This window comes from Agrilus planipennis, unplaced genomic scaffold (assembly GCF_000699045.2).
Source record: "Agrilus planipennis isolate EAB-ADULT unplaced genomic scaffold, Apla_2.0 scaffold56, whole genome shotgun sequence".
Taxonomy (NCBI): Eukaryota; Metazoa; Arthropoda; class Insecta; order Coleoptera; family Buprestidae; genus Agrilus; species Agrilus planipennis.
Genome location: NW_020438870.1, coordinates 1,435,455 through 1,451,261, shown reverse-complemented (window position 1 = coordinate 1,451,261; position 15,807 = coordinate 1,435,455). Strand labels below are relative to the sequence as shown.

General features: G+C 30.5%; 4 protein-coding genes and 1 long non-coding RNA gene across 12 annotated transcripts; 3 read left to right on the top strand and 2 right to left on the bottom strand.

Moving 5' to 3' along the window:
• Window positions 1–67: 67 nt before the first annotated feature.
• On the bottom strand, window positions 68–856 carry LOC108732679 (DNA replication complex GINS protein SLD5). Its single transcript, XM_018463618.2, has one exon. It carries the CDS (start codon window positions 746–748, stop codon window positions 89–91), a length of 660 nt encoding a protein of 219 aa, XP_018319120.1. The 5' UTR covers window positions 749–856; the 3' UTR covers window positions 68–88.
• Window positions 857–1,112: 256 nt separating this feature from the next.
• Window positions 1,113–2,482, top strand: LOC108732661 (zinc finger protein 432). Of its 3 annotated transcripts, XM_018463578.1 has the most exons (3): window positions 1,113–1,279; window positions 1,358–1,977; window positions 2,032–2,482. In XM_018463578.1, the coding sequence occupies exons 1-3, from the start codon at window positions 1,267–1,269 to the stop codon at window positions 2,368–2,370; spliced, it is 972 nt and encodes a 323-aa protein (XP_018319080.1). In that variant the 5' UTR covers window positions 1,113–1,266; the 3' UTR covers window positions 2,371–2,482. The 3 variants fall into 3 exon arrangements, 2 of the variants coding, with proteins under 2 accessions (XP_018319080.1, XP_018319079.1); XR_001937111.1 differs by lacking the exon at window positions 2,032–2,482 and having other exon boundaries at window positions 1,113–1,293; window positions 1,358–1,675; XM_018463577.1 differs by having other exon boundaries at window positions 1,358–2,482.
• An 897-nt stretch (window positions 2,483–3,379) lies between these two features.
• Window positions 3,380–7,206, top strand: LOC108732712 (TATA box-binding protein-associated factor RNA polymerase I subunit B). Of its 2 annotated transcripts, XM_018463665.1 has the most exons (5): window positions 3,380–3,906; window positions 3,966–4,092; window positions 4,147–4,402; window positions 4,466–4,759; window positions 5,689–7,206. In XM_018463665.1, the coding sequence occupies exons 1-5, from the start codon at window positions 3,536–3,538 to the stop codon at window positions 7,002–7,004; spliced, it is 2,364 nt and encodes a 787-aa protein (XP_018319167.1). In that variant the 5' UTR covers window positions 3,380–3,535; the 3' UTR covers window positions 7,005–7,206. The 2 variants fall into 2 exon arrangements, with proteins under 2 accessions (XP_018319167.1, XP_018319166.1); XM_018463664.1 differs by having other exon boundaries at window positions 4,147–4,759.
• Window positions 7,207–7,644: 438 nt separating this feature from the next.
• On the bottom strand, window positions 7,645–8,534 carry LOC108732713 (tigger transposable element-derived protein 4-like). The gene has a single exon (XM_018463666.2). It carries the CDS (start codon window positions 8,386–8,388, stop codon window positions 7,714–7,716), a length of 675 nt encoding a protein of 224 aa, XP_018319168.1. The 5' UTR covers window positions 8,389–8,534; the 3' UTR covers window positions 7,645–7,713.
• A 2,890-nt stretch (window positions 8,535–11,424) lies between these two features.
• Window positions 11,425–13,362, top strand: LOC112905179. Of its 5 annotated transcripts, none has more exons than XR_003231606.1 (5): window positions 11,425–11,660; window positions 12,101–12,286; window positions 12,453–12,568; window positions 12,730–13,245; window positions 13,321–13,362. It is a non-coding gene; the product is annotated as an uncharacterized LOC112905179 (long non-coding RNA). The 5 variants fall into 5 exon arrangements; XR_003231611.1 differs by having other exon boundaries at window positions 11,436–11,660; window positions 12,730–12,871; XR_003231610.1 differs by lacking the exon at window positions 13,321–13,362 and having other exon boundaries at window positions 11,436–11,660; window positions 12,730–12,871; window positions 13,076–13,300.
• Window positions 13,363–15,807: the final 2,445 nt, after the last annotated feature.

Below are 15,807 nucleotides of genomic sequence, written 5' to 3'. Positions count from 1 at the left end.
TGCCTATTAATTACCACAAATGTTTGTACTTTTGTCTTAATATCCACAATTTTTAAGGCATGTTTCATAAGAACATTGTTCTAAAATATCACAACAAAGAAACTTTATCATTTTTTAACAGGTCTGCAATTTTACTGTAAGAAAGGATAACTTGTGATCCTTCTTTTAAGTCCACTATGTCATTTTCATCACTATCATCAATAATTACACCTTCCACATTTTCCTTTGATTTAAGAAATACAAAGCTGTCAAGGTTGGGAACAACTGGATTGTTTTTCCAATCATCCGGAGGCATTCCTGGCCAAAAACTTAAGACGCTTTGGAAATGTTGCTCTATACTATTTTTATACTCTTGAGCAAATTGCAATTCACCATCACTTAAATAGGGGAGTTCGTTTTTCTCTATTCTTGTGTCTTCCTCCTTAAGTATGTGAAAAACATGTAGTTCGATTTTTTCAAGTCTAGTTCTTAAATAACTTGCAATTATATATCGAAAACGATCAATCTCTAATTGATGGACAACTTTAACTAAACTTGCTGTTTGAAGGGTTTCAATATTTTCTTCCATTGAATTGATATGTTCCAGTAAACATTCAACATATTCATATTTATAAGGGAGAATTTCTGGGGCACGAATTTCGTTTATCCAAGTTTCTTGCATTCTATCGACTAACTGAGCAGGAGTTAAATGCATCATTTCAGATTCATCCTCTTCTAATAAGATATCTTCAGATGATATATCATCCATAATTTAAATAAGGCTCTAATAATTGAATATAATTAAGATAAATGTTTTTTAATATACAATTACTTTTAGGGCTATTAATTTAATTTAATAATTCATTTTCTTTGACTTCTTTCACCAATTAACTTAGATCATAGATAATAGATACATAGAACCATAGATTAAATCTAAAACTTATCTATGGATAATATCTAAAATCATAGACAAGAGAACGATTGATCTAAAATTGTACTGATATTCCTATTATAAATCAGAGATTTATATATTTTTCTAATGTATGTGTTCATTATGTATCTATGCTTGTATATCTAATATCTATGGTATTCGTTAATTTCTATGTTGGCTCATGTCTATAGTTGGCCTTTGCCTATGTTTGGATGGTCGAGGTTATGTTGTGTACACTAAAGTAGATTCCTTACGGATGGTTTGTACAGAAAATTATTATATTTTGGATTTTAAGTAATTATTGTTCTTAATTGGTTTTTGCTTAAATATTTATCATTATTTCTATTTTGTGGACAATGTCTTTTAAAGGTAGGCTAGTAAAAGTACGTTAAAACGTTTTTAAAGTTTATTTGTTATTCTTAAATGTATCTAAATTATTCGTTACAGAACAAGTGGTTCATTGTAAATATAATAATAATTATTCAGCGGGGACTTCTAGTAACACTGAAAAATTAGCTTACAATGAAGAAGTCGTAATCCTATATATATGTGAAAAATGTGGGCAAGGTTTTCAAAATAAGGCATCTTTTAGATCACATAATAAACGAAAACATACTAGTTCTAATCATGTATGCAGTATGTGTAAAAAAATATTTACCAGAAGAAATTATTTGGAAAAACATCAAAAAAATTGTCAGAATATAAAAAAGAATAAGCTTTGTTCTCTTTGTGATTTCCGTGCATCAAGTAGTGCAGAAGTTCTTAGACATTATGAAGTGAAACATAATGTAATTATATCTGAAAAAACACTGAGTTTTAATACATTTGAAGAGTTTGAAATTTGGAAGGAAGAATTTGAAAGAAACACGAAATCGCGTTTTATAAGGAAAACTGGAACCCGACATACAGTAGATGGAGTAAACATTACAAAGTATATTTGTCACCGTGATGGTAATTTCCAATCAAAAAGCAGGGGTATCCGTCATATGAAAGCTATTGGTTCAGATAAAATCAACGCTTATTGTCCAGCAAATATTATTGTCTATGAGACAGAACAAAGTGTAAAAGTAAGTTATAGGGACACCCATATTGGCCATGAATTTGACATATGTCGTTTAAAGATTACTGCATCAGAAAGAGCAGACATTGCTCAAAAACTTGCTTTAAAAATTCCAACTAAACAAATATTAGATGAAATTCATGATTCTGCTATCAACAGTGAACTTGAGCGAGTTCATTTGGCAACTAGGAAAGATTTATGGAATATTGCGAAATCTTACAATTTAAATAATGAAGCCAAACAACAGTCTTATAAGAAAAGAAAGCAAGATGTGATAAATAAAGTTGTGAAAGTGTGTAATACGATAGAAACTGAGGAACAGTTGGAAGCTGTTTTGAAGCAAGTAGCCTCTCTAGAGAATATCATAAGTGCACTTTCCAAAAAACATAAAACAAAGTAATGTTTTTGTAACAAAAAAAATTAACCAATTAAGGAGAGATCTATCAATTCCTTAAAGAAGAAACAAGCAATTTATGTTTTATTTAATAAATAATAGAATATATTCAAAATTATTTTTAATTCCTTTTGCTTTTACTTAACATAGTAATCAGCAACCACTTCTTCTGAATTCAGAACTATATAAAACATGTTTTGAAGTGTGCTAGAGAAATAATAATGGGTTCAAATAGACAGGGACCTATCCCTGATTTGTTTCGCTGCGTTTCTATCTATTATCTATGGTTTCTATATTTAGTCGATCTCATAGACAAGGTCCATAGACAATGACAAGGTCTTTTTAAATTGTATAATACTTAACTTTTCATTGATTGTACTAATACGCGTGCGCCATTACAGTATCATACATAATAAAATGATCATAGTAAAAAATTGAAAAATTTAGTATCATTTATAGTCGTTACTAGTAAATAATATCAAAATAAACCTTGCTTACTATAACAATTAAAATAACACTCAATCAATTGGCTTATTAAATTATCATATTTTCAGTAATTTTTGAAGAAATTGACATTTAATTTCCACCTGCACCTGAAACAATTTTCCTTTTTTTTAAGAGAAGTAATGGACACACAATTATGATATTTATATATGTATAACCCACAAACGAAGCACAATTTATTGTTAAAGTTTGAATAAGTGGATTATTTATATCTGGTGCTAGCTTCACACGACTGTCATTTTGACCGCAGCCATTCCACCTATCTATAGATCAATTGTTTACCCATCGGCTAACATATGGCTAAGGCACGTCCATTATTATATGTCTGTGGCTTACCCTATGTATATCTATTACCTATGCTGCTTATGGTTTTCGGTCAGCACCCTTATTTGTGATAATACCCATAGATAAGAGCACAGAAAATATTAGAGCATGTGACACAGAAGCGACGAAATGTAACGAATATTTTACGACTTTTAACGACACTTAAAATTTTATGAGCGGTAAATAATAGCAAACGAACCAATATTTTAGGTTAATACTAATCAGCATGTTGATTGTAAAGAAACGTTTTATTAATAAATCGCGTTTTTTGTGTCGATTTTCATGGTTTAAATAAATTATTTATTTTATACACACGATTGATAGTTAAATTTTGCGCATTAAAATGGATAATATTACGTGCAATTTATGTGGAGGAGTAGAGTTTTATAAGGAAGCAGGATTTTATTACTGTAACGAATGTCAAACTCAAACGCAAGATATAAGAGAACAAGCCCAAGAAGAACAATATGCTTCACAGAAAAGTGGTAGAAAAATAAAACATAAGGCCAAACCAAGAGACGAACAGCATGTTACCAGTTGGGAATGTTACAATTACATTTTGAATGGACTTGTTAAGGAACTCATTGAGATAGGTGTTAGCCCAGAATTAAAAACGGCTGTGCGAATTCTTTGGTTTAAATTCCTAAAAGAAATCGAATTTCTTACTGAGGAAGCAGCTGATCCTCCTAAACTAGCTGCTGTTTATTCACAGACGTAATAATTTGTATAGTTATGTCAATTGCTGTTTATGTTAGGTTTTATTGTTATTGCAGTGATGCTGAGGTTGTGTATGGCAGAAAACCAAACAGGAGAAGATCCAGGAGCAGATCACCAGCATCATCATCAGATATTACTTCCACTGATACATCTAGTCGACAAAGAGAACATAAAAAACAAAGAGTAAGAAACTTTGCTTTCTCTTATTATGTTGTACAAGCATGGATGTTATTGTAGAGGGCCTTAGTTAAAGCAGAATATGATGAGCTTGCTAGCACACAATTTTCTGAAGAAATGACTTCACTTCATAATCAAAGTTTATCATCACTAAGAGGTAGTAAAGAACAAGCTAGCAAGAAGCTTATTATTCAGTTCAATAAAGAAGCAACTAAAGAATTGAAATCGTTATTAGGAGAAGATCATCTTGAAGCTCATATGAAAGACTTTTCTAGTCAGTTAGAATGTCATCCACCAGTTTATCGTTTGGTGTCAAGTTCGTACCGTCATGGAGCTGAAATTTTATCAAAAAATAAACTTTTTGCCATAATTTATTTAGGTTTATTAATTACAAAAGATAATATGCAGTTGGGAGATTTGCTTAGATACATAAGAGAAGGCCATATCAGTTACCATAAGGTAGATCATTTTCTTCCTGAAGATGTGATAGGAAAATTTACGAAACGTCATTTGCTGAGGATGAACATTCAAAATTCGCAGTTTCGGCTGCTTCACGGGGGCGTTCGAAAGATGACGGCTCATGTTGCAAAAAAAATCAACGTCGTAAAATATATTTCTGTACAAAATATCGAACACCTGATCAAGCGGTACTGCAATGAATTGAATTTACCAGGTATTAAAATTAATATATATGGAATTTGGTTAAATTTGATTGTTTACGAAAGATTATTTTAAGTTTGGATTTTTTATGTTTATTTATTGTTTATTGCCATCAAATCAAATACATAAGTTATATACAATATCAATTGATTTGCTTCGCATTTAATGCTGCAGCAATAACTAAAAATATATATATATATTTNGGTCTCGCACTAATTACTTCTAGTTATGCGGCTATGGATTTTCTGGAATTAGACTCTAACACCAGGATTTTAAAATTGTTAACAGGATACTGAAATTTCCATTAATATAACAAGATTGGTTCATTGCATGGACCAAAATGTGAATAATATGTTTTTATTAAAATTTATTTTTTTCAACATAGAATGAAAGCATCTAAAAAATCAAATTTTAGCGCATTTAGTTGTTTTGCCTATTTAAAAAGTTGAAGAAATTACATGAGAATAATCCTGTGGCAAGTTGGAAAAAATGTTTTATGGGTAAAACAAAACGAAAGTATAAAAGATGAATTTTTAAAATATTAAATATAATTTTATAGTCTAGTGTATTACCTTTTTAATCGTATTTTACGTATTAATATTAGCACTGCAGTTTGTAAAAAACATTGTTATTGAAAATTCATATTTTACTCGAAAATGCCTTCCATATTATGGGATTATATTGGGGATGATAATCAACTAAGTTAGTGATAAGGTATTAAGCGCGATTTAACTTTTGCAGTAGTCTTTTTTTGTTTTTTGTGATTTCATTAAGAGGACAATTACCATTTACATTTTCTTATTTTAAACCTTTGAGAATGAAGACAAAATTTTATTTTTATACTTTCAGACCAAAATTTAATATTAATGAAGTAGTTTTACCGTAGATATTTTTATCAAGTTCTCAGGTGATTAATACATATAATTTTTTATTTTGTTTCAGACGAAATTTGTATGTGTGCAGTAACTCTTGTTTCGCTCTTAAAACCGAGGTTGAAAATGTGGGAGCATAGTACCTTAATACCAAATTACGAAGGCAGAGCAATGGCTTTTATTATTTTTGTTTTAAAATTACTGTTCGGTTTGGACGATGAGTCTGAATTTTATCTTTCAGACGTGGCAAGGAATATCAACAAATATCATGAAAATAGTAAAATGTTTGTGTATAAAGATTGGATGGATTATATCCAATATCGAAAACTGATAGCTTCCTATTTTCATTTTCAGTCTCATATCTATTATAATAATGGCGATAATTTTAACAAGTCTGAACTTTTTATAGATTTCATGCAGAAACAAAAAAATAAGTTCGACGATGAAGAAGCAAAACTAACAACAGAACAAGAAGTTTTGAAAAGTGTACTAGAGAAACTAGAAAGGATTCAAGATAGACCGAGATCTATCCCTTATTTGTATCCATCTTTAACACCCTTTCTTTCATACATGGAGAATTTAATAAAGTCGACAGTCTTAGATGATACCAAAGTGGGTCAATATTTATTAAATAAAAAATTTAATTCGACGACTATCGAATATTTGTATTCACCATACGTTTATTTGCAAAATATATATAAAAGTGCATCGATTGGAGTGAAACATAGAGGTGTAAATAACAATCTTCACTTAAGAAAAGTGTTGAACCAAGTAGCTCAAACTCAAATGAGAAATAAGCGGGAAACGAAACCCATCTTTACAAAAATAGTAAAAGATGAGAAAGTAATAGATAAACACATCGACCAAAAGAAATCTTTTACTGAAAAAGACACTGACTTAAAAGAACAGGCAACAAAATTGTTTTTGAAACTTTTTGAAGAATATAATTTACAGAGGTTTCGAAAAAATTTAAAGAAAATGAAAAAAAATGCTTCTAAACAAGGAATCAAAATTGTTAGCCAAACTGGAAAGCGTTCTGCACATCATTCGAAAAAAGACGAGGTGGATTCACAAAGTAGTTTTCAAGAAAAACTTCACTACAACCCCTTTGAAAGATACTGGATGACAATTGCAGACGTAACAGGAATTAGAAAATCAGATTTTGAATCATTTTACAAAGGGTTGCCTTATTCTTTTCGATTGGTTTTTGAAGAGTGTGCGAGGATTATTGAACATTCGCAAAAGGAATTATATGAAGAATTCAACAATGTTGAAGTGTATGTTTTGTTTTTAGAAAATAGGGGAGTTGTAGGTAAAGAAAAGCCATTTGTATTTTCTAATGATGATTTAACTTATTTAAAAGATAAGGTATCAAGACAGTGGTGATATTAAAAATTTTTATTTTTTAAGTCAGGGTCTGGGTCTGCAACCATGAGAAAGATAATAAATATATCAATTAACACTATGTTATAAAATTTGAAATTATTTTTATGATATTAAATAAAAATTGGAGGGGATTTTTATTAGACATAATTAAAATAATTTCCAAACTTTGTTTTGTGAAGTTATACATAATTTAAATCAATAATGAGTACTATTTTAATTTAGTATAATTTTTGTAGTTAAGTAAAATTTATGCATCTCTCTCAATTTTATTTTACATCTAATATTTTGCCCTTTTGGAAAATAAAGCATGTTTCTTGCAACAAGTAACTATTCATATATGCTATAAATTTTCCTGATGTGAAGTAAAAAAAGAGGACTCCACAGAATAAGAATTATATTGAAATATCTTTCTTAGGTAAAGATAAGAGCTTATAGGATGAGTGTAATTCATAGGTATAATTGATCATTTGTGAATTAGTATCAATTATTGTCATAAATCATGTGAAAATCTGAATTTCAAAAGTACATTTCTATCAAATCACTGAAGGAAAATTAGTGAAAACTCTGGTCGGCTGCATCAAAAACGAAATTTCTATTCAAATATGAAGTATTTGTGATAATGAATAAGTGAAAATACAACTACACTGTAGTAATTTATTATTTATTATTATTATACAGCTAAACATTATAAAATACATGCTTATCAACTTTAAGGTGTAAAGAAGTGTTTATAGTTTTGCACCTTTTTGTTATGCAAACATAGAGCTTGTACTTTACTATGCACTCTTGATACATCTTGAAGTGCACTAGAGTCTTCTCCATAAAACAGGAAGAATTTCTTTAGTAATTTGGTTGCATCAAGTGCTTCCTGAAAGGTGGGTGGTTCTGATTCACCTGTTTGCAGTTGTTGTGCATCATCTTGATCTACTTCTTCTTTCTTTACTATTTCTAGAATTTCATTAATACTGACATTGCAAGTTTCCCCAATTATTGGACCATAGTTAAGTTCATGACGGTGTTTGAACTTTCCTAGCCAGCCTTCTGAAGCTTTAAAATCTTTAATACCCAGCTGTTCAGCAAACATCTTAGCTTTTGATTTTAAAATGGGCCCGGTAATTAATACATTTTTGATGCGCTGTGTTTCTAGCCATTCCACCATGGCCCGATCCAGATCTTCAAATTTTGGTTTTCTCAACTTTTTATATAAGCAACCCTGCAATTCTGCTTGTAATACCTTGTCTTTACATTTCCAGATCGTTGAAACAGTTGAAGGAGTAAGTCCATACCGTCGACCAACATCACTTTTCTTTTCACCTTGCTCTATTTCATGAATTAGTGAAATTTTCTGTTCTATCGACAGAATTTTTCGTTTATTGCCAGCCATTCGCTCACGACGAAAACTGCCATCTGAAGCTACTTTTAAATGCCTATAATGAAGCTATAAAATGGTTGCAATAATGTTTAAAAACATAGCTTATAAATGATGATATTAGAGATTATAATCTACTATCTATGGATTATAATCATAGACCATGGATCCCATAAATCACAGATTTAATTAAATTTACATTTAAATTATTTCTAAAATTGTTGTAAAGCATCAGTAAAAAGAATTTTGTAGTTAGAAATTGCCGCTGTGCATTTTTAATTTTCAACTCCTACAGACGTGGTTTTTGTTAATTAATAAATTAATTTCTCTGTTACTAAACGAACTGAAAGTACCAAAATTTAATATAGTCGTTGGTGGCTAGCAAAATCTTTTACAATACAGTGGGTTGGCTATATGACAAAATTATCATGATACCTTCTTGTCAAATTAAATGAGCGTGCTGTAGTAGATAAAGATAGAAATGTTACCTGTGATTGGAAAATACATGTACTTTCGTGAAATTTTGCTTGCAAAAGTGCAAGTTCTTAGAGACAAGAAATTTGTAAGTATCGTGTATATTTATGAGGTCGGGAATAGCATTGGTTTTTCATTTATTGTAGACTATAAACAGTATTCAAATTTTGAATTCATAATGTCGCGCCGTCTATAAAACAATAGTGGAAGGTTATAAGTAGTAGCAATGTTGTATCAGTTTTTAATATCTAAAACTAAAGAGCAACACATATATATTTAAAGTAACATACAGTGTCCTCTCTGGTATAAAAGCTGGGTTAGCATTTCTATTTCTCTTCTCTGCTCGTACTTATACTATTATTATTCAAATTACACGGAACGTGCTGCCGCCTCCGAACCGCTTGTGAACTACTCCCCAAAATATACTTAACATAGGCGTATCTGCAAACAACGAGTTGAAAGCAACTGTAGATTTATTATAAAAAATATAAATTCGTTCAATTTAGGCGCTTTACTGTTATTTTTCATTCGCTAATAATGCCTTTATAGCAATTTTACTCTTTATTCGGTACTTTTGATGTATTTAACAGTAAAATAATTGGTCTGGAATTGTAATTCCGAATGTCACTGATTTAGTAAGCACCACCCATTTCTTGAAAATTAGAGAATACGGAAGGTGCTGACATCGATGAGGAATTTATTAACTCTAGTGATAAAAAAAAACTGTACAAATAGTAAGCATAGGCGCGGTAATGAGGCGATAAGTAAGTGCAGTTAAAATATGAAATCACACAAAAATAGTTAGTATTGTATGTAATAGATCTTTTACTATTTATATTTCGAGTAAATAAAATGTTTGGAATAGATTAACAATTTTGATGCCACAAATTGACCTTTTCTTAACACGAATTTTATTTATCAAAAACGTATTTCTCTTTAAAAAAATCTTGATAACTGTTTGTACCTGAATTAATTCCATATAATAAGAATATCCAAACCTTCGAGCTTATCGTAAATATTTACTTTTATTTTAGTACATATTAGTATTCTATAAAATAACATTGTTTAATGTTATTATGCTCTGAAGATGGTCAGCTCAGTTGACGAAACACTTTCTCGAAAGTTTTTCTTAATTGTGATTTCTGAAATATTCGTTACTAATTATTTCGGATATACATATACCTGCATTAATCATTGTTGAATGCGTTTTTTCCTATTTAATATTGAAACAATATACATATTTGGCATTTGTTTATTATTAGATATCGATTTCAAGAGTTTTTTATTGTTTTTAATATTATTCCTGTAATAAATGGGGATTTTTATGCCTTTTCTCCGTGCTCCCTAAACATCTATTTGATGATTTGTAACGCCTATGAACTCGGTCTAAAATGCTTTGTAAAACTGCTTTATTACAATAATCATAATAGTAATTTGTCTCACTCTACATCGCTATTCCTCTTTTTGTCTTACAGTCTAAAAATAGCGTGCGATCTTAAGATACGGATATTGCTATTATTTAAAAAAGACGTTCGTTGAAAATAATATCGTAAATAGCAAAATACCTACATACGTATAATTACAGATTATACCAAAAACTACAGAGATTTCACGTTTCATGTTTATAAAAAACGGTTTTGATTTATTAACTTCGGTAAAATTCTTATTTTGTATTTATTTATTTAAACAAAATTTTAATACTTGTCGACGTTTCGACCATTCGAGCTGTATGGCCCTTCTCAAGACACTAAATTTTTCATATATATTAATTAAAATTAAAGTCGGTCTTTTGGACCTCTCAAAAACCTACAATTCATATAAAAGTGTAAAATAATCTTCAAATCAACAACTACAGAACAATGGCATAAGAAAAAATAGTTTTGATATTTAGTTTATTATGATTATGAAAGTTAGAACGGCTATTTTATGAATTATGTTGTTTTTGTAATTTTATCGGTAATAAGTACTAGGCAGGTGCATGATTTTCGTAATACTGCATTAAGAAATTCTTTAACAAAAATCATATCATCATCGTAAGGTCGTCAGTCCTAACACTGTCCTGAGCTAATCTTCAAATTTTTCTAAAACTGGAACATCCCACACCCTTAACTATTTGCGAACAGTAATCTAATCTAGGTCTAAATCTACTTAACTCCTGTTTCCACCTCTAATATGTCTCTAACTAGACCTTCATGCCTGAGAAGGTGTCTTATTAACCTAGCTCGCCTATTTCTTATTGACATCCATAGAGTCTTGTGTTCTCTTATTCTTTCTAATACCTCTTCATTTCTAATCTTCGCTATCCACGGTATCCTCATCATTCGCCTGCAACACCACATTTCGAACGCTTCTAACCTTTTCTTTTCCGCCCCCTCCCACCATCCATGTTTCGCACCCGTACAACGCCGCGCTCCAAACATACATCTTTAACAATCTCTTTCGAATTTCTAAATGAATCGTTCGCGAGCATAGTGACTTTTTTTANACTTATATAATTATAAATATAATTTTTATTTAATTGGTTGGAAATATTTCATTAATTCTTAGAGAGTGACTAATTGTTAGTGTCTTGGTTTTATTGGGGTATTACTTTTAAAGGCGAGTCAGTTACTATTAATTTAGAACTCGGTTAGTATAATTGAGCGCACCTATAAATTCTATTATCTATGATCGTAGGTATAGAAAGAATTTTCATCTATGGATCTTCCGGCTTTACCCTTTGTAGATCTATTATCTAAGGCACTGGAGAGCGTTGTTTGAGGCGAAGAAAATTCGCCATTTTTGCTGTCCAGAAATACAAACTACGCCTGAAGGTATTTAGTCCTAACTCCTAATCCTTATTCGACTTTAATTTAATTGTGTGGAATACGTTTCTGTTTAGTGATTAATAAGTTTCAATTATCGTTACTGAGATTTTTTTAGCGTAAATGACTTCTGCAGTATATTGGTTTCATGCTTCAACACGGGAGTCCATCGTGGCATCTTGCCTACTAATCTACTGTGAATTTTTGTAGATTCTTAATTTATTTGAAGTCGAATAATTAGGAGTTTAATTTTTAAATTATGAAAACGGGTTTACGCGATGATTGTAGGTTTGTCATATTTGTGTGATCACGCCGCGAAGAATTGTCTTCATTTTATAACCAAAATATTTCTGCCATTAAAATTCTAAATTTCTGTTAGAAAGTTTTCCATTTTGTTCTTCTCATTGTGAACATTGATTGTAACTTGTTTTTTTTTTTTCTAAGTATAGACTTGCTGTGAGGTAGCATTCGTGTATTAGATGGACAAACTACTTATGGTCTAATGTTTGCGGCAGTGAGACCTATTTCTTTTTTCATTAGACACAGGATGACAGTTATTATTAATAATAATGAATTAATATGGACAGGGCAAATCAAAAGGGGGGGAATGTGAAAAGCGGAGCCCCTCTTGAAAGGTATCTTTTTTGGAAAACCTTAATTATCTTTTTAAGTTGTATGTATTTACAAAATGGTGTGTGATTTTCCAAATCTTATATTTCATTTGTTTGGAAATAATTAATACAATAATTTTTTACTCTTCTGAATTGTAATAGTCAATTATTGAGTTGTTTGNTTCAACAGGTTGTCATTTAAACAAATTCAATGAGCATTGATATGACAAACAAGGACTCCAAACCTGAAGAAGTGTAACACCATTAGCACTCCCTCCTTTGGACTTAGGGCTGTTTGTGGAAGAGGTAAGACATCCGCAATTATTGTATTGTATATGTTTACTAAATTATTTTCAATTTTCTAAATCAGTTGTTCTATCTGTTTTGGCAATAATTACTGTAATAATTTAATTTAGGTTACTGAATTGTCAACATTAAAAAAAATATATAAATCATACTATTTTCAGGTATTGCAGTTTTTCAGAAAATACTACATGCTTCATTTCCTCATCAGTGGTTTTTTCTTTTCATAAGTGTCTACTGTTAGAGGCACTTTTCTGTTGTGAACGCTTAGGAATAAAACTGAAGCATCGTACAGTAACCCTCTAGGTACGCTTTTTTAAGTGTTAATTGCTAAGTACATGCAATACTTGATTGTCATTTTAATTTGCGAAATGCTAATATTTTCACTTTCTTTAAGGTGTGTTTAATTTTTTCCTTAGTTAATAGTGGAATTAACATAGTTTTTCGTCAATAGTATAAGTTGAGGTTATTGTGCATGTATATCTCTCGACAATTTCTATTTTTCCACAGAGTAAACTGAAATTTATCATTGATCTATGGAATTTCTTTTTAACCTCTTCCAATTGTCTGCATCATAATGACGTCGTGTTATTTGACATTTATCTATGTCGTGATCTATGGTTGTGATGCAAAATGGTGTGAAAATAACGCTTGTCACTTAATAATTTACTTGCTTTTTGGTGCGTTTATAGTTATTTTAAATGTATTTCTTAATTGATAGTGTAATTAATATGTCTTTTTGTCCATTTCTGCAGGTTATTCAACAAATGAGAGAGAATTAATGTTCAGTTTGATCATACTGAAACAGCCAATGTCTACATGGGTGTTGTCTTTTGTGGACTTTATTCTTGATTTGCTGTTTCGTCTTCGCCTTGGAACATCATGCAATTAATTTTCAACCCATGAGTGAGAGCAACCGGATATTTATTTGAATTTCACTGAAATAACAAATTTTCTGCTAGCGTATTCCTCCTGGAGCTGGTTTGCTTTTCACACCTGTAAACTTTGAAACGTTAAATTCTACAGTTAATTAAGGTGAGAATACTTGATATAATTAATTTTAATTGCTCTTTATTAATCTGTTACCACCGTATCTGTTGCAGATCGACGTTGGAGAAGACAAAGATGACCCCGTAGTTTAAATAGTTTCAATCTTGCATGCCCTATGTAGTAGAATACATCAAGTTCATTTTATTCAAATTAGTCTTATTTTGCATGTTTTTTTGTAGTTTATTTTATTTAAATTTAATTTTTATTTTGCATGCTTGTTTTTGTTCATTTTATTTGAAGTAATTGTTGATTGTAGATGTTTTTATTTTTTTTTGTATGTAGTAGTAATGTAGTAGTAGAAATAACACGTTTAGTAGTTGTAGTATAGTCTAACCTTGCTTACCTCTTCGCTTAGCTTACTGCATATTCTTCCTAATTTGCTTTGCATTTACCCTACGAGTTCTACATGATTCAACGTTTCGTTATCGTGTGTGTTTCTTCTCACCCTTGTGGAATTAGGGAGGGCCTCCCCGAACGACTTCCCTTGGGCTTAGCTATTTAGTTGATCTTAAAAGTGTCTTATACACTTTTCGCGAGTCTACTCTAGCGTTACTTCCTTTCAGACAGGGTACAGTGGGTTATCTGGAATAGGAGCAATAGGCGACTGCCCAGCTTGCCTTGGCGAAATCTGTCCGATCTTCTCTACCAAAGCTATTAGTATTTGTCGTTAGTCCTTGTAATTGCACTATTCGCTTTCAGGTAACCGAAGAAGACTGAAGACATCGTATTGTTTGCTTTTTATTGTATTTTCTTTGAAATTTCATGTGTTTTCTTGTCTTTCTCTTACAGGTATTTTGTTTTTTACTGCATAAACTGTTATATCTTTATAATCATAACTTAGGTTGATATTTAAAATGTTTCTAAATTGATTTTTTGGTATAATTGTTAAATTAAATTAATTATTTGTTTACGCTTTCAAAATTAATGTTCGTTTGGGTGGATAGGGTGGCTATAAGGGGAGATGCGGAGGCCACAGAAGGTTAGGGAGGCTTTTTTCTCCCTAATCTTGCATTTAAATAATAATGGTATGACAGTTTATGTATAATAAATGTATTTTCTTTGAAATTTTATTGATTTTCTTGTCTCTCTTACAGGTATTTTATTTTTAACTTTTATAAGTCGTTAGAATGTATTATATCTTAGATATTTTGTTTATATTGATGTATTGTTGTTATTTGAAATAAATTTGTACTTTGTTATAATAAATGTAAATTATATTTCTAAATAATAAATGTATTTTCATTGTATTATCATTCTTTAGTATTTAAATAAATAAATAAATAAAGTATGTGTTTTTAATTTTGACCTCTGTCTTGAACAACAGTAAAGAATAAAATAGCACAAATACTGTAAAAAGAAAAGAAATTGTGTCAATTTTTGAAAATTACCAGTCATGCTCAGGAGCTGAACTACTTGTAAAAAAGCTGAAGTTAATCCCGCGCTTTAATTCTGAACTTGGAAAAAGACCCAATGCAACTTCTGCTCTCCTAATACAAATGTTGGAATTTATGAAAATTTTCGGTTTTGAGCCAAATACGAGGGTTGGTCAGAAAGTATTGGAAAAATCAATAATTTGGAAAAAGATCCAATGCAACTTATGCTCTCCTAATACAAATGTTAGATTTTATGAAAATTTTCGGTTTTGAGCCAAATACGAGGGTTGGTCAGAAAGTAATGGAAAAATCAAAATTTCGAAAAAGATCCAATGCAACTTATGCTCTCCTAATACAAATGTTGGATTTTATGAAAATTTTCGGTTTTGAGCCAAATACGAGGGTTGGTCAGAAAGTAATGGAAAAATCAAAATTTCGAAAAAGATCCAATGCAACTTATGCTCTCCTAATACAAATGTTGGATTTTATGAAAATTTTCGGTTTTGAGCCAAATACGAGGGTTGGTCAGAAAGTAATGGAAAAATCAAAATTTCGAAAAAGATCCAATGCAACTTATGCTCTCCTGATACAAATGTTGGATTTTATGAAAATTTTCGGTTTTGAGCCAAATACGAGGGTTGGTCAGAAAGTAATGGAAAAAATTAAATTGGTTTTAGAAATTTTGTTTTTCCATATCTTTTCGACCGGCCCTCGTATATGACGCAAAACTGAAAATTTTGTTAAATCTGAAAATTTGTATTAGGAGAGCATAAGTCGCAAAAGGTCTTTTTAAAAGTATTTTTTGAATACTTTTTCATA